Here is a 26,361-nt window from a genome sequence, read left to right on the forward strand (position 1 = left end):
CGGCGGCGGCGGCGGGAGCGGCGAGGGGCAGGGGCACGGCCCCGGCAGCAGGGCCTCTGCGCGCCGCAGCCGCGCGCTCTCGTCCTGGCGCGCCGCCTCCTTGGCCACCAGCGCGGGGAGCCCGGCGTCGCCCGCGCCGTTGCAGAGGCTCAGCGCCGGCGGCGGCGGCGGCGGCGGCGGCGGCGGCGGGTTCCTGCCCTTGCACTCGGCGGCGGCGCCCGGCCCGCGCGGCGGCCCCAGTTCGGCCAGGAAGGGCGACAGGCGCTCGGCGAGGCGCGGGGGCCCGCGGTCCTGGCGGCCCTCCGCCCGCGCCTCCTGGGTCAGGTCCACCACGCCGCGCGGCCCCGCAGCCTCCTCGCGGGCCCTCGGGTCCTTCTTGCCGAACAGCGCGGGCGGCTCCCCGCCGCGGCCCGCCCGCTCCCTGGCCGGACCTTCCCGCGAAGAGCCTTTGGCCGGGGCGCTGGAGGAGTGGCCGCCCGGGGTCCTGGAGGAGGGCGCGTGAGCGTGCAGGGCGCCCGGAGCCCCCGGCGCGGGCAGGTAGAAGCCGTCTGGGGGAGAGAGAGAGTCTGGGCGTGAGCGCGTGCCCCCTGCGCCCGGCCAGCCAGAAGCGGGGTCCCGGAGGGGCTCCCGGTAGCCCCCAGGCCAAGAAGGAGGGCAGACTCTGCAAACAGAGGGTACCGAATTCACAAGCTCCCGTCCTGGCCATTGACTAACCTTCCTGGGCCTCAGTTTCGTCATCTGTGAAAAGGGTGGAGGCCAGGGTTGTTTTAGGGCCTAAGAGGGTCAGGCGGGAGCACAGCACACCTAGAAGGCACCAGAAGGCCAGGGGCGGGGCTCAGGGGCAGGGGTCTCAGAGAACAGAGCTAGGTGCTGCCTGAAATACTGGGGAGTGGTGGGGGCCCCTGACAAACCCCTCAGAAGTTACCCCCCAAGCCCAGTCTCCCCGCTCCTGCGCCCTCATCATACCTTTCTGGGTATCGAAAATGCTGGGCTGGCCCAGCTGGCTGAGGAGGGGGCTCCCGCTGCTGGGGGGCTCCAGGTGGTTCAGGTGGAGGTAGGATGGGTACAGCCCGCTGGGCAGATGGGAGAAGCCTGGAAGAGAGAAGAGAAAAACTGAACTGTCCCACCGCATGGACTCCCACGAGGAACTTCCTTCCATCCCTCTCTTTTTCTTGAGAATAAAATATTTTAGCTGTCAGCCCCCTCGTTCAGGGAGCCCTGAGATTTGCGGCCAGCCACCCACCCAGGGCAGGCCTGCCCCCACCCCCTCCAGACCTGGCACTTCAGGCCTCCCTCCAGGCCCAGGCAGCCCCCAGGGGCTTGGGCTCTCAAATCCCCCAGAAAGAGGATCAGAATGGATCCAACGAGGCAGGGGACAGTGAGGACAGCTTAACCACAGGCCAAACGCTGCCCACTGCTTTGCCTTTGCTATTCTCATTTAAACTTCAACAAAACAAAAGCCTGTTGAGGCAGATACTCTTAACATCCTCACTTTATAGGTGAGAAAACAGAGGCTCAGGGAGGACCACTGGCCCAAAGTCACACAGCAGAGGAGCCTGACTTTGAATGGAAGTCACTGGGACTGTTAACCTCAGCCCAACACAGACCCGGTGGAGCAGTTTACTGATTTAATGAGTCCCTTCTCTGCTGTGTGAGCCCGAGCAGGTCACTCACCTGCTCTGAATATCAGCGCACCCAGCATCTGCAGCTGCCAGGTCTCCCAGGCCAGGAAGGAATGCCTCCTGGTGAGGATCCTCCTAGTCTCTCCCCACCAGTGCTGCCCACAATCAGGGCTTCGTGGGACAGAGAAGACGGGAGGGTAGCCACAGAGAAAGAAATGAGACTCCTCTGAGGGCCCATGGGGAATGGAGGCCCAAAGAGCCGCACAGCAGGGCCCAGAAAGGCAGGCGGGCTGGCGAGCAGGCAGGTGTGGGGGAAGGTCCTCCCGGACCACGGGCCTATCGGAGGTCCTTGAGACACAGGTCCCACGCCCCCAGTGGCTCCCTCTGAGGCCAGAGATCCAGGGCCTGTCCCTGGCCACACAGGACCCATGCTCCTCCCACAGCACCACCTGATAATGGCGTTAACAACAATCACCGAATAACCAAGACCACCTGATGCACATGATCTCTTTCAGCCCTGGAAACATCGCATGGGATCCCTGTGCTTTCTCATCTGGAAGAGACCTAGCAGTCCCCCTCTCACAGCTGGTCATGGGGACACGCTGAGTCCAGCTGTGCAGTGCGTGCACGGGTTTGTAACCGTTCCTACATTACTGGTGTTTGCAACACGGGAGAAAAAGGAGTCAGGGCAGAGGCACAAGCTGGTGGCACGGAGACACCAGGCAGCGTCTGTTCTTCAGGCCTCTCCAGCCCCGCCCTGGCTGGCTAAAGTGGGAGGCTCAAATGGGACCCCAGCCCCAAAGGACTGCCCACCATCCCGGGCCTAGAGAGGCAGGTCCACCCCCTCCATGGGAGGTACACATGATGACGGGTACTTGGAAAGACTCGGGCACAGAGGAGGACGTGGGCAGGCAGTGAGCCGTGAAAAGCCCAGGAAAGCCCTCAGCCTGCAGTGGGTACTCCCAGGACCCAGCATCCAAAGGCCACCAGAGGCGGGGAAGGAGCTCAGGGTCCCCCAAGCCTATCTCTTCACTGACAGAGGGAAAAGTGAGGCTCCAGGGAGGTCCAGGATTTGCAAGGCTCCCAGACATCCACATTTACGAGCACCACTGAAGAACTGCCAAGGAGAGCCCTATGGCCCTGGTCCCATTGCTCCAACAGTGATTATGGAGGGCCCCCAGGGAGACAGCGGTGAGCAGAACAAACTAAGCCCTGCCCTCAGAGCTCACTCTGGTAAGAAAATAATCTGTCTTCACAAGTGAGAGGTGGCCGGGGGGAGGGGGGTCAGCTGAGCCCTAAAGGACGAACAGTGGGTTAAGTTAGGAGCTGCAGCAGAGGGAACTGACTTGTGCAAAGGCCCTGTGGCAGTGACCAGAGGAAGCACTGAGCATTTGAGAAACAGCAGGGAGGCTGAACGACCAGGGCTTGCCCCCCACCTGCAACCACCGCAGGAGAGATGACCAGAGGTGGAAGGGAGTGGGCAGGATGGACAGGTGCCAGGGACAGTGGCCCACAGCCCTCAGCCCCGCCCACCTGGCACACTCCTTACCTTCATGGGCATGAGCGGCCCATAGCTGCACCATAGGCAGGTTGCTGGGGGTAGGGGAGCGGAAGGAGAGGTCAGAGGGCAGGGGCACGGGGCTCCCATGGGACGAGGCTGAGGGCCCCATCCCGCTGGCCACAAAGCTGCCCAAGAAGGCCTCGCCTGCAGAGAGAAGGGGGGGGCTGTCAGGCACCCACCAGGCCCCCACTGCCCAGCCCAATACCCCACGCTCCCCGCGTCTCCCCCCCCCCCACTTCTTGGAGCTGACACTGGCAGGAACACCAAAGAAACCTTTCCGCCCCACCCCAGACCCTCGGGCTCAGGACAGGCCTGTCACCTCAACCAGACCCAGTACTTGAAAAACCTGCAAGTGCAGCCCCCAGAGGAACAGCCAAAAGGAAGCCCACCACCATCGAAGGCCCTCACCTCCAGGGCACCCAGCGCTCGGCAGGAGGGGACGGTCCCCCCAACCTGCTGATGAAAGCTGAGGCACAGCTGGGGGCAGGGACCTCCTGAGGCCACAGAGCGAGGAGGTGGGGGGCTCAGGGTCTAAACCCCTGCTCATGCTCTGAGCGCCTGGATCAGGGAGGATCCCACGAGTCAGAGAATGACCTCCTTGAGGACCCCACAGCAGCCCTGCTGAGTTCTGAGTTGTCGTCCTCGGCCAGCCTCAGCAAGCCTGGTGCGGAAGGAACCATGCGCCCATTTAAGGCATGAGGAAGCTGATGCTGGGGGCTGGGAAGTGACTGGTCCCACAGCCAGTGAGCCACGACCGGGAATACACACCCAGTAAACATCCCAGGGCTACAGCGAATTGGCGAGAGCACAAGGAGGAGAGCCCTGGGCCTCCCACCCGAGGTCCCTCAGATGCGGGGTGCGGTGGCCAGCCGCTGCCGGGGAGAACAATGTGCTGGGGGCCTGGGTGGAAAGACCTACCCCTGCCACGCCCCACTTGGCCAGGCCCACGCCAGGAGGGACGCTCCCTCACTGTGGCCACCCAGGCGCTCTGGCCCTCAAGATCCATACACCCCACCCTTCAGGGGAAGATCCCAGCAGGCCTCCAGGTCACGGGCTAGAGGGAGGCCTCTGATATTTGGGCAGGGGACCTCCCTTCCCTGGCCTCAGTTTGCTCATCTGCAAGATGGGAATACTTAAGAACTGTAGCAAAGAGGGAAGCATGAATTGAACGAGAATAACAACACGGCAGCAGCCCACAGTCTGTGGGGATTCCGAACCCTCCCCCAACGCCCCCAGGAGGAGGGGCAGAGGCCTGCACACAGAGCTGAGCATGAGGGTCACCAAGCACCCAGCAGGAGCCCGCTCTGGCCAGCGGGAGCTAGGGTCTTCTCCGTGTGCCCCCTCGGGCTACCATCTCCACATCCCCGTGAAGCGGGTACTGTCTGCAGTGACCCAGAGAAGTGACTCCGGGGGGCCCAGCCCACAGAGCCCCGTCCTACCTCTGGGTCCCCAACAGCTCGCTATGCAGGTCTGTGTACAACAGGTGCTCGCTCACTACCTCCCGGGGGCACCCAATGCCAGAATGTCCACCCACTCCCTTTGGGGTGCATGCGGGGAAACCAAGGCTGCAAGGCGCAGGGCCTCCGCCTTGGTCCTCCGGAGTGGAGACTACAGCAGGCAGGAGGGGGACACCTTCTGGCCACATGCGCCATCACCAGCACCCCGCGTCTGGGGAGCCCCCCACGCTCCAGCCCAGCCTCACCCAGCCCCCTCACCAGACTCCAGAGCCAAGCCTTCGGGACCCAGGGCCATGGTGGCCGGTCAGTACACCCATGTGGCCCCAGCCTGGGCGGCAGGGCCTCTGGGCCCCGCTAGGCCCCAGGCTTCCTCCTTGGCACGCAGGCGGGTAGAAGGCTCCGGAAGCCGGCAGCCAGAGGTTTGCGCAAGGGCTTACATCAGCCACCAGCTCTTCCTGCCCCGGGCCGCACGGAAGCCGGGTGGCCCAGGCCTGCCCCTGCCCAGGCTTGTGAAACCCGCCCAGCAGCACCCAAGGCCTGGTGGGGCGTTGGTGCCCGGATGCCACCAACGGCTCCCGCCCGCCACAGGGGCTCAACGGTGCACAAACTCCCTTCCCCGGGTCCGGCCGGGGTGCTGGTGCCCCGGAAAGACCGCGGGCCAGCGTGCGCCGCTCCCAGACCGCAGGTTCGCAACTCTGTGCAACGGGCACGCCGGCCCCACGTCAGACCAGGCCCCAGGTCTCCCTGAGGACCCCTCCCGGCCCGCTTCCACCTTCGGTGGGGTCCTCCCGGCCACTGCATCCAAGCCGCCACCAGTGGCACTTGATAATGTCAATCCCTCCGTCAGCCTCACTTCCTGCCACATCCAGTGCCCAGGACCTGCCTGGGCACACAGCAGGTGTCAACTTTTGGACGGAGACGCGAGCATTGTTTCTAATCCCCTCAGGGCCAAGGCAGATAGACACATGTCAGGATTAGGAGAGAGTGTAGGTACGGCCCCTGACCCCTGAGGACACCGCGCGCCATCCCAGGCCATGCGGCCTGGGCTCCCTGGGGTGGGGGACGGGCCCCCGCGCCACCAGGGTCTCCAGGAGGCTTTGTGAAGCCCCGCCCCCACCCCAGCAAACCCGGTGCTCTTCTCAAAGTCTAGCTCCACAGCCCTGCTGCTCCTCACACCCACCCCTGGGGACCCACTGGACTCTCCCTAGACTTGGCTGGAAATCCTCCCGCACAGCCTGAGGGGGGAGGGTCTCGCTCCCTCCCACCTCTGCTGAGCGCCAGGCCTGCCCCCACCCTGGTCCCAGGCTGCCCCCTGGTGGCTAGAGGTGCCACCTGCTCTGGACGCCTGGGACGCTAACACCAGCGACCCACAACGCACAAATGACCATCCTTCCGAAGAGTAACGGCGAACACTCCCCCAACACGGACAGGCGCCCGCCGTCACGCGTGCTTAAACTGCTTCACTGCCCCACGTGTCATTTATGGACTCTTCTTGTCGGCCTGACGACACCCGACAATCTCAGGTCACAGGGCGCTGGGCCGGGAGCAGAGATGGACCCCGGAGTCCAGCAGTCGGGGCGGCCACGGGAGGGCCACCAGGGCACCCGCCAGAGTGTTCCTGCAAGTGCCCCGTTCACAACAGGTAACTGGCCCCATAACCAACAGTGTCAGACGCACACTCCATGTCTGCGTGGACCCTACATCAGCCACTGGCCACTTGTGGCCGCAGAACACTTAAGTGTGGTTGGTGAGGAAACACATCTTTAATTTTATTACATTTTAATTAATTTAGACTTCCTTTAGCCACAGTCCGCGAAGGCTCCTCCCTGCCAGAAACCGGAGGGGGGGCAGGGATGGGGCCTCTGACTCCCCAGTCCCTCCACCATGGGAAGGGAGGTGACAGAGGGGTCCCCAGGGACGACAGGAAGACCAACCCCAGCTCCAGCGCCCACTTGCTCTGTGACTTTGGGCACGTTTCTGAATTTCCCCAGGCCGCGTGAAGTGGATCACAGAGTAAAAGGTGATTTGTGAAATGCTTCTGTGAAGTGCCAGGCAATGCTGGGCTAACGTTTTTACTCCAGTTACAGGGACAAACCCTGGGGCTCAGAGAAGCAGAGCGACTGCTCAAGGTCAGGGTCTGAGAGGGACCGCTTGCTCTACGCAAATTCCATCTGCCCTTCCTTAAAATCAAATTTTATTTTTATTATTTTTTTTTTAAGATTTTATTTATTTATTTGACAGAGAGAGAGAGACAGCGAGAGAGGGAACACAAGCAGGAGGAGTGGGAGAGGGAGAAGCAGGCTTCCCACCGAGCAGGGAGCCCGATGCAGGGCTCGATCCCAGGACCCTGGGATCATGACCTGAGCCGAAGGCAGACGCTTAACGACTGAGCCACCCAGGCGCCCCTATTTTTATTATTATTTTTTAAAGCTTTACTTTCTATTTACTTACTCATTTGAGAGAGAGATAGCACAAGCAGTTGGGAGAGGGAGAGAGACTCTGAAGCCGACTCTGCACTGAGCACAGAGCCAGACATGGGGCTCAATCCACCGACTGTGAGGACCATGACCTAAGCCAAAACCAAGAGTCGGATGCTTCACTGACTGAGCCACCCAGGCGCCCCTAAAATCAAATTTTAATTTAGAAACCAGACAGGTGGTGACTGCCCATGACAAAGGCACTGTTTAGTACTCTATCATACACTTTCAAATGGCCAATTGCCCACAGTATGAATTTCACCTTGAACTGAAAAAGAAACCACAGGTAAGCTCTGCTCTCCCCTCCGATGCCAAACCGCAGTGTCCCCCACCGGGCCACGCTGGCCGGTAGACCAGCCTCCCCGCCCTGGACGCCCCAATGCCTAGAGCGAGGCAGGCACCAGGGGCAGAGCGGTCACCCATCCTGGCTCAACCTCCCACAGCCCTGGGAGCGCGGGAACCTTGTACCCTCATTTTACAGACTTGAGAAACTGAGGCTCAGAGGTTGTTGCCTGGGGGACTGCGATGTTTAGGCAATGTGACAAGCACACTACCACCCCAAGCCCTCAGCTTGGGAATCCCAGCATGGTGGGCCCTTAGCTCTAGCCAGCCACGGAGAGAGGGAAAGTGCGGGAAGCCACCCCCTAGGAGGCACTCAGAAAGTGGTCTTCTCCCTCTCTGGTGCCCAGTGCCCCAGGAGAGGACAAGGGCGCCCCGGGGTGGGAGCGGGGGCCAGAAAGGAGGCCCAGAGGCCCAGCTACGGGACAATGGGCCCCCTCCACTGCCTGGGGGAGGGGTTCAGGGTCCCTCTGGGAGCATCAGCAGCAGGGAGCTGGGCAAGGTGACCCTAGCACCCTGTGCCCCTTCCTGCCCTCCCCAGACTGAGACCCACCAACAGCCCAGCCCCTCCCACCCCACACACTGCCAGCCATGGACAAGAACCTCAGGAACACAGCAGGGAGCCAGGAGTTTGGGGGTGCTGGCCAACCTGCTTTCAGCTATCGCCACCCCCCTCTCTGACACCTGGAACACAGGAAGGGTTTCAGGAGTTGGCGGCCTCCAAGGCTGGCCAAGGTCACGAGAAGGCAGAACTCGAATCCAGACAAGGTCCATCATGCCGTCTGTCCATCCATCTGGCCATCCCTCCCTCCCTCAACGCTTATGTAGGGCTACTGTGTGCTAAGGGCTGGGGAATGAAGCCCACCCAGACGCATTGTGTAAGGGGCTGCGCTATCCCCATCTGCTGGCAGACACCCCCCAGAGTAACAGTGAGGCCACCTCTTCTGGCGGGGGGGCATCTTGCCTCTTAACAGATGGAGTCCCTGGGGACCCTTCTAGAAGCTGACTATGTAATGGGCACCTGAAGTCCTCACTGGTGGGAGCAGGGACAGGTACTTGGTGAGATCAGGGTGGGTACAAAGGTTTAGTAAACAGTGAGGGACTTTATCACTGCAAATGGGCTGGGCTGGAACACAGAACAGCACAGCCCTGCAGGCTGCACCCCAGGGCCTTTGCACCTCAGCCTGGAATCCATTCCTCCCTCCAGATATGGCAAGTTGTCTGTGAACTCCCATCTCTTACACCTCAAGTAACACTTGAAGAGTACAGCCTGGCTAACCCTAACCGTGCTGTTCTATTTATTTATTTTGTTAACCACACTATTTTAGATTGCAACCCACCCCACCCCACCCACCCTTTCTTGAATTATTTTTCTCCATAGTGCTTATCACCATTTCTCATACCAAATACACATTAGTTCCTTCTTTATTGTAGCTCCTTGTTTATTGTCCCCCTCCACCCACTGAAACAGGAGTCGGCAAGCTTTTTCTTGAAAGGGCCAGATAATAAGTCATTTGCGCACTGTGGGCCTATTCTGCGGGCTGCAGGGAAAGCAGCCTCGGACACCATCTCAACTACTGGGCTTTGTTCCAATAAAACTTTATTTACAAAAACAGGTGGGGCGCCTGGGACCACCTCAACTATTGGGCTTTGTTCCATTAAAACTTTATTTACAAACACAGGAGGTGGGGCGCCTGGGTGGCTCAGTTGGCTGAGCAGCTGACTCCTTGATTTCAGCCTAGGTCATGACCTCAGTGTGGTGAGATCAAGCCCCAGGTCAGGTCTGCCTCAGCACAGAGTCCGCTTGAGATTCTTTCCCTCCCTCTGCCCCTCCCCGCCGCTAGCACTCTAAATAAAATAAAATAAATAAATAATAAATAAATAAGATCTTTAAGGGAGAAAACAAACAGCAGGTGGACCTAATTTGGCCAGTTTTGTAGGCCCCTGAGTTACAATGTGGGTTTAAGTGACCCCTATCCTGCACACAGTAGGTGCTCAATTAGTATTTATGGATAGGAGGGCTGGGCAAGGTCACGATCAGCTAGGGCTGAGGGAAGGAGAACGGGGCGGGGGGGGGGGTCTTTCCTGGGACCAGACTTCACAGCCAGCATAAGGCTTGCTAAAGGCCTCAAGGCTTTGCTTCATTCTGTCTCCCCACCCCCGTCAACCATGGCAGGGGGTGTGGGGGGGTTCTTAACCCTTTTGCAGATGAGGCATTGAGGCCGACTCCAAAATCTACACTCTTCCACTCAGCCACACCACCCAGACACTAGACCCTATTTTCCTATTTTCACTCCCCGAGGCCCCTCCCCCTAACCACAACAGAACAAATACATTGTCCCTTCCTACTTAAAAGGTTCTGGCCTCGGAAAGGGGCGGCATCCTTTACCCTGTCACCAAAGGCTATCAGAGCATCTCATCAGCATGATCAAATCAGGGTTATCACCCAGAAAAGAGCTCATTCCAGCCCAGAGCACCGACATGTGACTCAGGCGTTTCTATGACAGCAGCTGAAAATAGTGTGAGGACCCTCCGGATAAAATGACCTTCAGACTCCCACTGATCCCGAGACGCAGGGACTTCTGTAATATCTAAGCCAGAGAGTGGGTTAAAGCCTTCGCTGTATAAAGAGTCTTATCATTCAGTAAGAATCCCAAGCAAATCACCAACGACAGTAAATGGCTGAATCCAGTGAAAAATTTGTCGTTAGGATTACAAAGAAGTATTAAAACGGGATGATGTCATTTTCATCTGTCGAATGAGTACATTTGGGGTTTGGCTGTGGGGAGGGCGGGAGCGAGATGGGAAGCAGCCCAGGGAGGGTGAGCAGAGGGCCAACCCATTCCCAGCTTTTGGAAAGCAAATCAGCAGAACTCTTCAGCCCGGAAAAGGCACAGACCCGCTTTTGGGGGTCCCTCCCAAGGAAATCACCAGATGTACTTACTAGGATGCTCACTGCGGCCAAATTGGTGGAGAGATTCAAAGCACTCCAATCCAAATCCCCACAGCACTGTGTGTGTGTGTGTGTGCATGCACACATACAAATGGAAAGCAGAGTCTCGGGGAGGTCTGTGCATACCCATATTCCCAGTGGCAGTCTCCGCAAGAGCCAAAAGGTGGGAGCCACCCAAGGATCCACTGGATAAACAGAATGTGGTCCATCCATACAACGGGGTATGATTCAGCCTTAAAAAGAAAGGCAGCTCTGACATGAGCTCCGATACGGATGAATCTTGAGGACGTTACGCTAAGTGAAAGAAGCCAGGCACAGAAAGACAAAAACCAAGACAAAAGTAGGATGCCTCTTTTACGAAGCCCCTGGAGCAGCCAAGTTCATAGAGACAGAAAGTGGAAGGACAGGTGCCAGGGGCTGGGGGAGGCGCGTGGGGAGTTATTGTTTAATGGGACAGGGTTTACAATTTGGGATGATGGAAACATCCTGGAGGTGGACGGTGGGGACACAGCAGTGTGATTATGTACTTAATACCACAGAACTGGACACCTAAACACGTAAAAATGGTAAATTTGTACGCACTTCACCAGTTAAAAAAGAATAGAAACACAAAGGGTTAGGGCGCCTGGGTGGCTCAGTCGTTAAGCGTCTGCCTTCGGCTCAGGTCATGATCCCAGGGTTCTGGGATCGAGCCCCGCATCGGGCTCCCTGCTCAGTGGGGAGCCTGCTTCTCCCTCAGCTGCTCCCCCTGCTTGTGCATGCTCGCTCTGACAAATGAATAAAATCTTAAAAAATAATACAATCTTTTAAAAGAGGGGTGCCTGGGTGGCTCAGTCAGTTAAGCATCTGACTCTTGATTTTGGTTCAGGTCATTGTCTCAGGGTTGAGGGATTGGGCCCTGTGTTGGGCTCCGCATTCAGAACAGAGTCTGCTTGAGATTCTCTCTCTCCCTCTCCTTCTGCCCCTCCACCCTGCTTGCTCTCGTCTTATCATCTAAAGATAAAAAAAAAAATGAGAAACGTCTATTCATCACAGGACACCATTAAGAGAAAGAAAAGGTGAGCCACCACATGAAAATAGATCTGTGCATCATGTCACCAAGGAAGGATTTGTATCCAGAATATATAAAGAACTCCTGCAAATCAATAAGAGAAAGACAACAAAATGTAGCAATGGGCACCAGGAGGATGGCAAATACATCAAAATGGCCAGTAAAATGACTACCAGCCTTTTTTGGGTTTTTTTTAGTTTTTTTATTATTTTTTTTTTTTCAAAGATTTTATTTATTTGACAGAGAGAGAGACACAGCGAAAGAGGGAACACAAGCAGGGGGAGCGGGAGAGGGAGAAGCAGGCTTCCCACAGAGCAGGGAGCCCGATGTGGGGCTCGATCCCAGGACCCTGGGACCATGACCCAAGCCGAAGGCAGACGCTTAACGACTGAGCCACCCAGGTGCCCCTAGTTTTATTATTATTATTATTATTATTATTATTATTATTATTATTATTATTATTTAGTAATCCCTACACCCAACATGGGGCCCGAACCCACAATCCCGACATTAAGAGTCACATGCTCCCGGCGCCCCAGTACTCAGCCTCTCAAACTAGGGAGCAAATGTGAATCAAAACTACTACACGCCCACCAGAGGGGCTAACGTCAACAAGGAAAGAGGGACAATATTAAATATTAATACACGTCTGGAGGAGGCATAAATTAGTACAGCCACTCTGGAGAACAGTTTGGCAGAATGTGCAAACCTTCCTGACCCAGCCGTGCCCTCATGGGTATGCACCCAAGGGCGAGGCCTAGAAACACACAGAGCCAGTCCAAATTTAAGAGTCTAACCACCAGTAATAGTCAAAATCCGAAAACAACCATCAACAGCTGGATAAACACATTGTGACATGTCATACAATGAACACCCCCAGCAAGAAGCAAGACAACTCCCCGCACCAGGGCCACGGGAAGTCTCACAGCAAAACACACACAAGACAATACACTGCACGCTTCCTCATACTGCACATGAAGTGTGTGGGCAGACAGCTCAAATCTCTGGGGGTTGGATGGGGTCCCCTGGGGATAGGGAGGGGCCAGTGACCCAGGGTTATGCGGGGGGGGGGGGGGGGGAGGTTGTGAAAAAAATAATAGAGCCGTACATCCATGATCTGTGCTCCTTTCTCTGTGGATCTTAAACCCCGATAACAAATATCCGCAGAAGAAAGGTCAATGCGGGTGGAGAGCCCCATCTGAACCCTAACACAGTAAATATCACATTCCGAGTAATTTTTATGAACTCTCACACTGACAAAATCTGCAAACTGAAGCAAGTAAATAAATTAAAATGAGCCAGGAAAGGAAAAAGGAAAGAGAAAGAAAAATTCCTACCGAGGACATAGCTCTCCTCAACCCCTGGCTTTCCAGCAGAGAGCTCAGGCCTCTCTTCTAGAGCCCTTCTCTTCCCAGCTGTGTGGCCTTGAGGAGGTAACACAACCTCTCTGTGCCTTACTTGCCTCTACAGTAAAATTAAGGCATTGAGAAAGAAAAGAAGCCGTGACTGCAGGGCTCCCCCACGCTGGACGTAGGTAAGCAAGGCTGAGGGACAGAGCTCCAGGCTGGGGTTTGGGCTGGGGGCTTACCCTGCATGTTCTTGGTACTGTGGCTGGGCCACTGCCACTGACCCCAGGCTCCCATCAGCGTGACAGGCAGCTGTGAGTCCTGAGCTGCAGAGGTTCCCCCCAACCAAGCAGAGGCCTGGGAGCTGCAGGAGCCACCAGGCCAGATCAACCCGCTCCAGCCTGGCCTTGCCAGGAGGGGAGGAGTCCAGCTGGACCCGCCCCGGCCCGCCTCCCCTCCAGCTCCTGATACTGCTGAGCTTTGGTCCTCCAGCTCTCTCAGCCAGGGCTACCAGGCCTCCCTCCCCTCCTTCTGGGAGCCAACCCTGACCCCCTCCCCCTCAAGGGGGTCAGATCCCAACAGGCATCCTTTAGCTCCCTGCCACCAGAGAAGGCCAATCCGGCTTTAACTCCAGGCCCACTTCCAGCCCCGAATAAGGGACCCCTGTGGCCTGGGACTTTGCCCGGCCCCAACCAGAAGCCCAGCCCACAAAGTAGGTACTCAAGTCTAAATACTGGGAATCCCGAAGCAGCCCAGGGGGGCCAAGGCCTCAGCTGGGCCAGTGATATGCAAATGCCTCCACCCCAGCCTGGCCCCAGGGCTCCAGACATTCTCCCTTCTATAGCAATTACAGAGGACCTCCCCATTGATTTTCTCCTCCCCCTCACGGAGGGCCTTCTAGAACTGCTGGGCCAAAAGCTAGGAAATCTGGGAGTGAATGAAAGGGACCAAGGAACGTGGCCACCCCTCCCAGGCACGGGCGCCAGGGGAAGGAGAGTGGGCTGGATCCCAGAAGTGGGGACAACACAGACCTGTCATGACAAACCCTTTCCCATATGCCAGAACCTCACGAAAATGACAGCCATGTGGTTTACAATGGAGAGGAAACAAAACGAGACAGGAATAGAAAGGAGACAACCTCACAACATTTTGGAAGTGGGGAAATGGGGACCAGAGAGGTACACCTTGGCAGGGTGGGAAGCTAGGGAAATTGCAACCTAAACCTGGGCGGGGACGTTATCAAGAAACAAGCAATTCCTGGGGCCCCTGGGTGGCTCAGTCAGTTGAGCGTCTGACTCTTGATTTGCGCTCAGGTCATGATCTCAGGGTCATGAGATCGAGCCACGCTCAGGCTCCGTGCTGGGCGTGGAGCTGGCTCAAGATTCTCCATCTCTCTCCCTCTGCCCCTCCCCCGCTCACCCACAAGAGCTTTCTCTCTCTAAAACAAATAAATAAAAATCTTTAAAAAAAAGAAAAAGGAGGGGCAACTGGGTCACTCCCTCGGTTAAGCATCTGCCTTCCACTCAGGCTCAGGCTCAGGTCATGGTCTTGGGGTCCTGGGATCAAACCCTGCATCGGGCTCTCTGCTTAGCAGGGAGTCTGCTTCTCCCTCTCACTCTCCCTCTATGCTCGCTATCTCTCAAATAAATTTTTTTTTAAAAAATTATAAAAAAGGGGCACCTGGGTGGCTCAGTTGTTAAGCGTCTGCCTTTAACTCGGGTCATGGTCCCAGGATCCTAGGATCGAGCCCCACATTGGGCTCCCTGCTTGGCGGGAAGCTTGCTTCTCCCTCTCCCACCCCCCTGCCTGTGTTCCCTCTCTAGCTGTCTCTCTGTCAAATAAATAAATAAAATCTTTAAAACAAAAAATAAAAATTATAAAAAAAAAAATGGAGGAATACCCAGATTTTAAGAAGGAGCTCCTAGAAATTAAAAATATTAAGGTTAGAAGACAGTTAAGAACATCTCCTAGAAAGCAGAAGAAACAAAGAGAGATAGAAAATAGAAGAGTGTGAGGCGCCTGGGTAGCTCAGTCTTTAAGCGTCTGCCTTCGGCTCAGGTCATGATCTCAGGGTCCTGGGATCGAGCCCCACGCCGGGGCTCCCTGCTCGACTGGAAGCCTGCTTCTCCCTCTCCCACTCCCCCTGCTTGTGTTCCTGCTCTTGCTATCTCTCTCTGTCAAATAAATAAATAAAATCTTAAAAAAAAAAAAGAAAATAGAAAAGTATAAGGAAAGTAGGTGATCAGTCTAGGAGATCCAATATCTAACGAATAGGAGTACTAGAGAGAATGGCAAACGTGGTGGGAAGAAAATTACAAAATACTAACAGAATTAATATCAATTCCAAAAAATTACCAAAAAAAATTCATCCTGAAGGACCTCAGTTTCCAGATTAATATGGCCTATGGAGCACCAAACACAGCAAATGCAAAAGAACCCACAATGAGGCACATCCATGCACAATTTCAGAACAACCATGATGAAAAGAAGAGTTAACAGTATTACTGTCTACCAGGCTTACTTTGTGCCAAAGTTCTGGGCTTTATGTACATAAGCTCATTTAGTCTTCATAGAAAAGGTAGGCACTATTCCTCATTTCACAAAAAACACAACTAAAGCATGTCTAAGACCACATGGTCAGTAAGCGGTAAAGCATGACTTTTAGTAGTTCTAAAAGATTTTAAGCATTTGGAAAAGAATTTTTTTTAAAAAGGCTCACAAACGAAGGTCGAGAATCAAAATAGCATCACACTCCAGTAACACTGGAATTTTAAAAGGTGATATTGCAATTCCTTCAAATATTAGGAGGAAAGTATTTCCAAAATGCCAGTCAAGTATGAAGGTAGAATTAAAGGCATTCTCAGGCATACTAGGTCTCCAAAAAACATGCCATCCATAGATTCTTTCACAGAAAGCCACTGTAGGATGTGCTCCTACCAAAACAAGGAAGTAAGGCAGAAAAAAAGGAAGGAAGGGAGTCAGGAAACAGGAGGTCGAACACAGCGGAGAGTAAAGGGAGTATGAAGGATAATGGCTCGACAACAGGCCCAAGCACCAAGCAAACCAACCAGACCAGAACAGGAAGACGGAAAACTCTAGGAAGGAAATCTCCAAGAAAATAAGCAGCTCATACAGATCTGACCAAATGCAAAGTGTTCTAAGAGATTGGAAGACAGAGATTCTATGAAATCCCAGCAATTTTTTTAAAAAGGCAATTAATAACTCCAGGAAACAAAAAAGTGAATTTTATTATACTTCTTGGCTCAAATGTGGACAATATTTACAAAGTCAAAGCCATAATGATAAACCTGGTTTGTTCAGTTTTTTTGTTGTTTTTGTTTTTGTTTTTAAAGATTTATTTATTTGACAGAGCAGCGAGAGAGGGAACACAAGTAGGGGGAGTGAGAGAGGAAGAAGCAGGCTTCCTGCGGAGCAGAGAGCCTGATGTGGGACTGGATCCCAGGACCCTGGGATCATGACCTGAGCCAAAGGCAGACGCTTAACTGACTGAGCCACCCAGGTGTCCTAAACCTGGTTTAAACACAACTGTACTTCACATATATTGGGAGGATAGGGAAAATAAACATAGTTGGGCGGCGGGGGGGCGGCCATGATATAACAATAATAGTAAACATTTACTAAGTGCTTATCATATCCCGGATAGTTTTCTAAATGTTTTTCACGTTATTCACTATTTAACCCTCACAACAATCTCATGAAGTAGATACTATTATTTTCCCTAATTTTACAGATGAGAAAACCAAGGTTCAGAGAAGTAAAGAAACTTGCCCACAGTCTCACAATAACAAATGGGAGAGTCAGGACTCAAGACTCAGACAGTCCATGTCAAATCTTCATCTTCCACACAAGTCAATGGAGAAAAATAACCAGCAACTTAAACAGGTTATTACACAGAAATATGGATGAAAAGGCCACAAGAAATAGCCAAAAGATTTAAATTAGGGAATCAAGAATAGGGAGACAGGAAGCAGGGGATGGCTGGTTTTTTCTTCATAATCCTTGCAACACCATTTGACTTTTTTTTTTTTTTAAGATTTTATTGATTTATTTGAGAGAGAGAGAGCACATGAGAGGGGGGAGGTTCAGAGGGAGAAGCAGACTCCCCGCCGAGCAGGGAGCCCGATGCGGGACTCGATCCCGGGACTCCAGGACCATGACCTGAGCCGAAGGCAGTCGCCTAACCAACTGAGCCACCCAGGCGCCCCTCCACATCATTTTGAAAGTCAAATGGTGGGGCGCCTGGGTGGCTCAGTTGGTTAGGCGACTGCCTTCGGCTCAGGTCATGGTCCTGGAGTCCCGGGATCGAGTCCCGCATCGGGCTCCCTGCTCGGCGGGGAGTCTGCTTCTCCCTCTGAACCTCCCCCCTCTCATGTGCTCTCTCTCATTCTCTCTCTCTCAAATAAATCAATAAAATCTTTAAAAATAAAAATAAATAAATAATTTTTAAAAAATGAAATGATGTGGAACTTTTAAGGTTTATATTAAGCATAAAACAGAACTGTACACTTTCAAGGGGGGATCTTTATAGTAGGAAGAGCATCCCTCAATAAAACTTAAAAAAATAAAAGAGGAAAAAAGTTGTAAAATGCACATACAATTAGATGCTAACACAGAACCACCAGAATGAATAGAAGCTAAAGAAACTGACAATATCATATAATGGCGAAGACACGGAGGCACCAGAATGCTCCCGCTAAGAATGAACAATGGTGCGACCACTGGAAGATTCACAACTGTTGAGGCTGAACCTACATACACCCTGTGACCGAGCAATCTGCTCCTACATACTATATCCAAATTAGTGTGTATATACTTGCACCAAAGGGCCATGTTCATAACCACAGTATCCATAGCAGATACTGGCAACGTTGACAGGCACGGATAAACTGTGCTATTTTTATGTATAATACTCCACAACAACAAGAGATCAATTACTGTACACGCTGTAAGATGGACGAACCTCACACACAAAATGTTGAGAGCAACCAGAAATAAAAGAGGGCTTGCTCTATGATTCCATTTATAGAAAGTTCAAAAATAGGTAAAACGAATCTAAGGTAGCAGAAATAAGAATGATACTGGAGGTGGGGCAGACAGTCACTAGGAGGAAACGTGAGGGAGCCTTCTGGATTCTGGAAACACCCTGATCTTGAGCTGGTTGGTACTTACCATGGGTGTGTTCATTTTGTAAATACGCAGTGTTCTCAACGCTCAAGACTGAATAAATATGCAATGTTCTAAACACTCGCAATTGAAGCATTTTACACTATATCTGTTACACACACACTCAAAAAGAAAAATGAAATTAAATTGATGGGTTCAGGTGGGAACCCTTGAGTCTCAGGCCCCCAACAGGCCATATACACCATTCCAGAGGCCCCCGGAGAGGACTGGACTAGAACAAGAAATTAACTTGTTAGCTTGATGACTTGAGTCATCAGTAATTACAGCAATCACTTTTACTGTAACTTTTGCAGAGGGCCAGGCCTAAGCTACGCACCCAGCAGGCACTTGCTCATTCAAACAACGTCGCAACAGCCAAATGAATTCAGTACCACAAATGGCCCCATTTCATAGATGAGAAAATCAAGGCTTAGAGGATGATCGCGCACACCCAGGAAGTGAGGGAGCAGGATGGAAGACTCCAGCAATCTAACCTCAGCCCCTAGGCCAACCTGCCTCCAGATGAAACAGTTCCTTACCCAGAGACTGCAGAGTAGAATCTTCAGCTAGCTCGTGAAGGCCCAAACGTGCAAAATTGTGAGGGTGCGTGGAGAGGGTGTTTTGTTCACTTTCACCAACTCATGAAGGAACTTCGGATACAGAGGATGGGTGCATTTGTGGCCTGCAAAGGGGGCGTGGAGCCTTGAAGTCCTCCAGAGTCAGATGCCAGGCCTCTGTGGGCCACTGTAAGGACCCCGGCCCGGGGGGGCCAGGACTGACCACTGGCCAGGGCTCCCAGCAGCCCCTGGGGGAGGCCCAAGACCTGTCCGGACACCAGTTCCCATGGGTCCCCTCAAAAGCTGGGCTGGGAAGTCAAGGACAGGGGTGGTCACAGCGATGGGACTGGAGTCGGGGTGGAAGACAGGGCTCTGTGTGACGGGAAGGGAGCTAAGTCTGCTCCACGCCAGAACAAAAGCACCCCAAGCTGGTCACATCCAAATCAAGGATGTTCAAAATCACCGCCCTCTCCCCAAATCTGTTCCTGCACATTCCTCCAAATCCTGCTTTTGTCTGCCTTCTCTGCCCCGCCACGTGGGTCTTAGCAGCCCAACCTCTGCAAGGCCCCAAACCCTGGCTGTCTCCAGCCTCCCTCCCTGGTCACTACCCCCTCCTGAACCGCCTCCCCACCACTATCTACCCAGACAGCCTCCAGCTGGCCGTCCAGACTAATTCTGTTAAATGCTTATTTTGAAATAATTTCAAACTTGGGAGAAAAGTTTGAAATAGCAGGATGACCTGCCCCATGACCTTCCCTAGGTCCAGCCATTGTGAACACTCTCACTGTCGATGTCACTCCGTGTCAGTGATTTATCAGTGTCTCCCATACATGCATAAATTACAGATAGTACTTTTTCTCTTCCCGAGCCATTCCTGAGTCAGTCGTGGCCATCGCGTCCCCTGTCCCTAAACATGCCCGCGTTCGTACTTCCGAAGAGCAAGGACATTCTCTTCCAGAAGCCCAGTACAGTTAACAACTTCCTGAAACCTGCTATTGATCTGGTACTATCAGCTCATCTACAACCCATATTCCAATTTCATCAATTGCCCCGAGGACGTCCTTTAGAGCAACTTCTTCCCTGATCCAAGATCCAATCGCGGGCTGTACGTTGCCTTTTGCAGTCACATTTTTTTCTGCCTTTTAATCAGGAACAGTTCTTGGCCTTCCTTTGTCTTGTATGCCACGGACACTTTTCTTTTTTTGAGAGTCCAGGCCAGCTCCGTAAAATGTCCCTCACTTCAAATCACTCCCTCGGTTTAAAACCCTCAACTGCCTTCTCATTCCTCAGCGTGAAATTCCAAGACCTCATTACTGGCCTTCGGGGACCTGCAGGGTCCCCCTCCTCTCCTCCCCCTGGCTCCCGTCACTACCTCACCACCCTGCTCCTAGAGCCCCTCACTCCTGGGAGCCCCTCACTCCAGCCCAAACAGACCCTGGGCGTTCTCTTTCCTTCACAGCCTGTATCTCTTATTTAAAATGATTTCCTTCGCTGATCTGTGTGCTTACTGCCCGGCCCCCACACTAGGACGGGAGCTCCAGGGAGGGCAAAGATTTTTGTCTGGTCATTGTCGGATTCCCAGAGCCAGAGTAGTGCCTGGCACGCAGGGGGAACTTGGAACTGGTTTGCTGGGTAAATGAACAAGAAAGGAAGCGCTTGGATTGACAGCCAAAGAACCGGCAGGCAGGCTCAGAGATCCAGGGGGCCGGGGGAGGCCCCTCCGGAGTCCAGAACCTCCCCCAGGCCTCTGCTGTGCCTCAGGCTAGAGGAGGAAGCACCCAGCAAATCTCCTTTATCTCTGGATCGCATTACTCCACCAGCCAGTCCCACTGATTAATCTCTTTAAATCAATCCCAGTAGGCCGACGGGCTGGATTCCAGAGATAGAGCTGATGGACCCTGGAGAAGGCCCGTGGCCCCCTATTGTCCACTGGCCGGTCCAAAGTACGAGGCCTCTCCGTCCTGATCCTTGGGTTCCACCCCCCATTCATGTATCTTCCAGGGCCCAGCCAGCCGCAGGAGTGGGGGCAGGGAGACTAAACATCCAAGTACAAAATCCTGCTAATAGGTCTTTAATTGCAGCCTGAGGAGGACCTGAGTCCAGGCCTCCCAACCCCAAAGCGGAGAGGCAAGCCTACCAGGTGCTTGTCACTTACTTGTCCATTTCACCGACTCCTGTGACCATTTAAGGGCTCACACTACTACAATGCTCAAGGTTACCGGGAAAGTAATGGCCAACCAAACCCCATTTACTCTTTATTTACCTCCTCCTCCGCACAGCAAAGAGCGGAACCCCTCAGCCTAGACCCATGATGCAGGAAGGCATCTTCTGGACACCCTCCCTCACCACAACCCCTGTCAACACCTGGCTGGATGTGGTCCCAGCCCAGTCCCAGTCAGGGTCCCCCTCCAGCCGGGAGCTCTCCCAGAGTCTCCCGGAGGGCCAACTCCCTCTGCCTAGGAGGGCTGGATTCACAGGCACTCCCACCCACTCTGCCCAGCCAACTGGAAGGGGTCCAGAGGTAACCTGGCCTCTCACTGCCTCGCTGTGCGACCCAGGGCACAAGGCTCAGCCTCTCCGGGCTTCCCAGAACAAAAACAAACAAAGATAGGGCTGATAAGGCTGGCCAGACCTAAGTTGCTGACTGCCAAGTAGGAGAAGCGCCTGAAAGAGAAAATTTAGCACCTGCACCCAGCAAAGAAAGAGGGGGAGGGGTGCTGGGTTGAGGAATTTGTAATCCACCCCGCCCAAGCAGTGAATGGAAAGCAGCTCCCTACCTCCTGGCTAATGGGATTAGCGCAGGGCTGGGCTCTGGGCGTTGGCCTAGGGTCCAGGGTCTCCCAGCGGCCACTCAAGGTCGGGGTAGCAAGGGGCAGCGCCAGCCCCCTCCTGCCCTTCCTTCCTGCGCTTCCCAGAGCCTGCCTGCTACTTCCTCCATGACCTCGGCTGCCAAGCACGCAGAAGTCAGGCAGCTCCTAAGGCAGGAGGCCCAGACGACAGGCCTCTGCAGCCACCTCCAGCTGGACTTCCTCCTCCTGCCTGCTCTTCACCTCTCTTGCCTCAGCCTCCCCGTCTTCCTAATGGGTGTTAGGCGGTCTGCCCACTACAGCTAAATTCAGCCGGGCCCTGGCTCGCTGCAGGCAGGCCGAGGCACCCCTTCATAGGGGCTGTTTTTACTCCTGCTTATTAGGGCACCTGGCCTCTGTCAGGCAGGAACCAGACTACAGATGGGGCGCCCCCTCCCAGGCTGGGGGAAGGCAGAAGGCCAGCGAAAGCCCTGCCAGCCAGGAAGACCCAGGCTCTGACTCCCAGGCCAAAGAACTCTGTCCTCCACCCTGGCTTGGTCGGAGTGACCAGATGAGCTCAAAAGATACGCAAACACAAAAATTACCGTGGCCTCTGGGGGCGCGCAAAAGGGGATGGCTCAAGCGGCCTTCTGTACCCCAGGGCTGCCCCCGACCCCTCCTCTAGAATCCCGGCACCCCTCCCTCGACCACAGCGCACCATCTGAAAGAAAACCGTAGCCCTGGTCACGGTCCCCTGGGCGGAATGCGCCCACAGCTCCTGGGGGGACTCACGCACGCCCCGAGGCCAAGACCCAGTCCTCGCAGCCCCCACGGGCAGGGATGTCTGCGCTGGCTGCCCGGCGTGTGCCCCTCCCCTGCCCGGCGCTTCACAAAAGCCCTTTGTCCCGCCGAGCCCCGGGACTCCGGTTCCTGAAAAGTTCCATGAGAAAAATCAAAGAGAGAGGCAAAACCAGGCGAGCAGGGCCTCGCTCGAGAGGGCAGGAGCGGTGGGACAGGGCCGGGGAGGCCGGAGGTGTCCTTCCCAAGGCCGAGGGGCATGTCGGCGGCTCCCTGAGAAATCGCAAGAGTCCCAGACTACACTCTGCATGTGGGAGAGGTGGATTTTTTTCTTTTTCCTTTATTTAAGTGAAGCGTAGGACGCCAGGCAAAGAAGCTGGAGGCGGCCGGGGAAGAGGGACCGGCTGTCCTTCGGCGGCAGGTCTGCAGGTCCCCTGTCTCCCTTCCCACCCTGCCCGACTGGGGCGACCGCGGCCCGCCCAGGACAAGCTTCTCCCGCCCGGGTGCCGTCCCTAGCGAGCCTGAGCGGCCCCTCTCGGGAAACGGCAGAAGCCTCCGGGCCCTCTCTTGGCCACCTCCTCTCGTGGTTCCGTGTCAGACCCAGGGTCTTCCCTCCTCCGGTCAGGGCCGGCCAGATCCGCTCCCACGCCGCTCCCTTCCCCTGGCTCTGGGGTGGCGGCCGCCCAGCCTCTGCGCCCCACCGCGCCGCGCGCCCGCCTGCCCGCCCGCCCGCCTGCCGGGGAACACGGGGTTCCTGGGGCCGGGACTGCTGCGCTCCTGCCGGGGCGTGCGTCCTGGGACAGCCGCTCTCCTCCCGCGGGCCGAGGGGGGCCCCGGGGGACTCCGCCCGCGAGCCAGAGACCAAGCTCCCCGTCCTCCCCACAGCAGCCCCAGGCGCTGGGGCTGCCCGGAGACCCCGCGCGGTGCGAGTGGAGACGCTAGGGACGGAACCGGGGCCCACGGGCGCCGGGCAAGGGCGTTTGCCAAGAGGAGGTTTCGAGCTCGGGGAACGGACGTCTCAAGGAGTGTGGAGCTGGCTTGTTCTTTTCTTGCCCAGATTTTTGAAAACCCCAGCCTGGGCTGGAGCCGCAGGGGCCCTGGGGTTGGGATCGCCCATGCGGCTCCGACTTCAGCAGACGCGTGTGCTCTGGGAAGGCACCCCGCGCACCGGGGAAAGCAGCCGAGCCGCGCACCCTCTCCGCAGGGTCCTCGGGACTGGCCTCTGTCCCGGCCCGGGGGTCTCCCCGCCCCGGGAGCTGAGCCTGCCCGCACTCCCGTGGGCCCGCCGAGTGCAAGGGAGGTGCCGCGTCCCTGCCGAGAAGGCCCAGGAACAGGCCGAGTAGTGTTCCCCCCGGCCTCCCTCCTCAGGATCCCGGGGGGACCGGAGGGGGGCGGCCAGGGCGCAGGGCACTTACCCGGGTGCGGGTGGAGATTGAGGCCGGCCATGTACTTCCCGGGCGGCAGCGGGCCGGGCAGGCGTCCGGCCGCAGCGGTGCCCACGCGGTGGCTGTCCATAGCCAGGCCGGACAGCAGCGGCGGCGGGGGGCCGTGCACGGACCGCGGGGGGCCGAAGTCTCGGCCATCCATCCTCCGCGGGAGTGCCGCAGCCAGCCCCCCACCCGGCCCGCGGGCCTCGCTCAGTGGGACCTAAAAGTTCGGCCTCCGCGTAGTCCCAGAGTCCTCGGGCGGCGGGGGCTCCGCGGCGTGCATGGCGGCGGCGGCCAGCGGGGCTTGCGCTCGGCGGCGGGCCCGCGGCCCGGGGCGCACAGGCGGCCGGCGGTGGGGCCCCTCCGGGCGGCCAGGCGGAGCTGCGCGAGGCGGCGCACACGGCGTCTTGGCGGGGAGAGGAGACGGGCCGCGGAAGAAACCGGAGGGGGAGGGAGGAAGAAAGGGGGGGGGAGACAAAGTTTCAGAAAGTCGTCTTGCCGTTCGGGGTTGGGGACTGCGTATCGGGCGGCCAGAAGTGAAATCGGGGGTAACCCGCTTTCCATGGAAAGTAAAAACCCATGTTCCTCCCTGCGGCGGCCTCAGGCTCCCGGGGACCCGGCTCGGCCAGTGGCCGGTGGAGCGCTGCGCCCCAGCCCAGACTGGCTCGGCGGCTTACGGGTCCTCCCGAAACTGGGGAAGGCCCCTCGGCCGCGCCCGGGCTGCATAAATGCAAAACCTCCAAGTGGGACTGATTCCTGGGCGTCACATGCTCCGGGGTTTCAAACCGTGAAACCTTTGCATGAGCACTTCGAAACGTCCCCCTAAACACGGTGTCACTATCTGATCCGGGAAGTTTAATATTTAACCTTTTTGGCCCCTGGCCTGCCTTTTTCGAGTCTGCTTTCCCTAAGCTCGCCCTGAGCCGCCCGTGAGTGTTTTGTTTTGTTTTTTGGGGGGAGAAGGGGTGCAAAGACGGTTTATTATTTTTTAAAGAGACTCCGTGCCTCCTCCCGCCGCCCCCCTCGGGCCGCTGTGAGTCGCAGTCTGAGTCCGCGGACCCGAGACGTGGCATTCTCGCCCGAAGACTGCAAAGAATCCTTCAAAACAAGCTTTGGTTTCATTTTCCAACGCCTTGGCCTGGGAATCCTGCGGCCCGAGGACGTGGCCCGACGCGGGGGACTTGGGGGGAGGGGGGCGGTCGCTCCAGGGTCTTGCTCCTACCCTAGCTTCCCCCCCAACCCAAAAATAACCTACAAAGAAAACCTTCGCAGCGCGGCCCGACCAAGGGGCGCCTCCCCCAGCGTTGGGCAAATCCCCCTGTAGTTCCAGTTTAAAGCTGTTTGTTTAAAAGATTTGTCGTTTGCCGATTCCCATGGGGGCGGGAGGGGGTCGTGGAGCCAACCCTGCCCTCGCTCTCCGTCTGCCCGCAGCAGCTCGGGTTCCCGATTCCGGGAGGCCCGGGCGCTCCTAGAGCCGCCGATCCACGCCGAAGCCACCGGCTCCAGGTGCCCGCCCTGCGCCCCACGACCGGCGCCCAGCCCCCCGAGCTGCGGACCCCCTCAGCCGCAAACCCCCCGGCCTCCTTCTCCAGCCTCCCTCCCCAACTTTGCTGAGGGTGCTTATTTTAACCCGGTTTTGGCTACAAACACCCCCTTCCCTCCCTCCCTCCCTCGCTCACTCCCATCAGGCTCTGGTTACCAGATCCGCGTTTACTTTGGAAAAATCTAAGATCGCCACATCCGAGGATACATGTCTTAAGGAGGCGATGAGCTTTCCGTGATTTTTTTTTTTTTTAATGTTCTTTGTGTAGCTTTCTTTTAAGAGCTAGAGCTTCGGAGCATGCCCCGACGCCCCACTTTGGGGAAGTCGGGGTGAAGGCCCCCGGAACACCCTCGCTCTGGTAGAGAAGCTGGCTCGGCCATCTGCGGGCTCCGCTGCGTTCTCTCTACTTTTCTCCCCCTCTTAAATGCAGTTAAAATGGCTGAATTCCGGCTTTTAATTAAAAACAGCCTATAATCGAAAACGTCTCGGCGTCCCCGGCTCCCCCGCCGCCTGCCGGGAACCGAGAAGGGAACCGACGCCCCTCAGCCCGGCTGGGCGGGCTGGAGCTGGGCTGAGGGCTCAGGTGGGCGCCCGAAGCACCGTGGCCCGCCCCCACCCTTCCCAGGGCGCCCCCATCTCGCCGACGCCGGCCCCCGATCCAGCTCTTGGGGGCCGGAGAGCTGCGGGGATCCCCCCGCGCACCCCGAAGGGGAGGGGGTGGGGGGTCAGCTGGAGAAGTTTGGAGACCGTCGCGCCCGGCCAGGGACGGACCGGCGGCCTGGCGGCGTACCTGGCGCGGCGGGGCTCCCGGCTCCGGGCTCCGGTGACGGCGACTCCGGTGGTGGCCCCGGCTCCCGGCGCGGCTAGGCGCCCGTGCTGCCCGCCATCCCGCCGCTGCTGCTCCCCTTCGCCACCCGCAGCCGCCTCACACTTTTTGCCCGCCTTTCCTTTTTTTGGTAGAAAACCGCTCCCCGGGCCGAGCGCTCGGCGCGCCAACTCCTCCGCCCTCCCGCGGCCCGGCTCCCGCAGCCCCCGGAAAAGCCAGCTTTCCTCCCGCCGAGCTCCCCGCTTTTTAATAAAATCCAGGTAGCGCCGGTTTAAAGAATCCCAAATCTCCATATACAGCCCGGGATTGGAAAAGGTACATTACACAACCCCCCTTTCAAGTTCCTCTCGCTGGATCTAAAAAAAAAAAAAAAAAAAAAAAAGCCAGCGGGAGGGGGGAGGGGGCGGCTGGGGGAGGGGAGTACTCTCCAGCGA

The 26,361-nt window shown here is 56.3% G+C and overlaps 1 protein-coding gene across 1 annotated transcript in view; it reads right to left on the bottom strand.

Moving 5' to 3' along the window:
• TNRC18 (trinucleotide repeat containing 18) overlaps positions 1-23,868 on the bottom strand; it is an 84,719-nt gene extending 60,851 nt beyond the window's left edge. Inside the window, exons 1-4 of the mRNA XM_034988302.1 lie at positions 23,547-23,868; positions 3,172-3,327; positions 967-1,092; positions 5-548 (exon numbers count right to left, since the gene is read on the bottom strand). Of these exons, the coding sequence (XP_034844193.1) occupies positions 5-548; positions 967-1,092; positions 3,172-3,327; positions 23,547-23,718 (998 nt within the window). The 5' untranslated portion in view covers positions 23,719-23,868. The remainder of the gene's footprint in view (positions 1-4; positions 549-966; positions 1,093-3,171; positions 3,328-23,546) is intronic.
• Between the last annotated feature and the right edge of the window lie 2,493 nt (positions 23,869-26,361).

The sequence above is a fragment of the Mirounga leonina genome, unplaced genomic scaffold (genome assembly GCF_011800145.1).
Source record: "Mirounga leonina isolate KUSES-001 unplaced genomic scaffold, KU_Mleo_1.0 Mir_454, whole genome shotgun sequence".
Lineage (NCBI taxonomy): Eukaryota > Metazoa > Chordata > Mammalia > Carnivora > Phocidae > Mirounga > Mirounga leonina.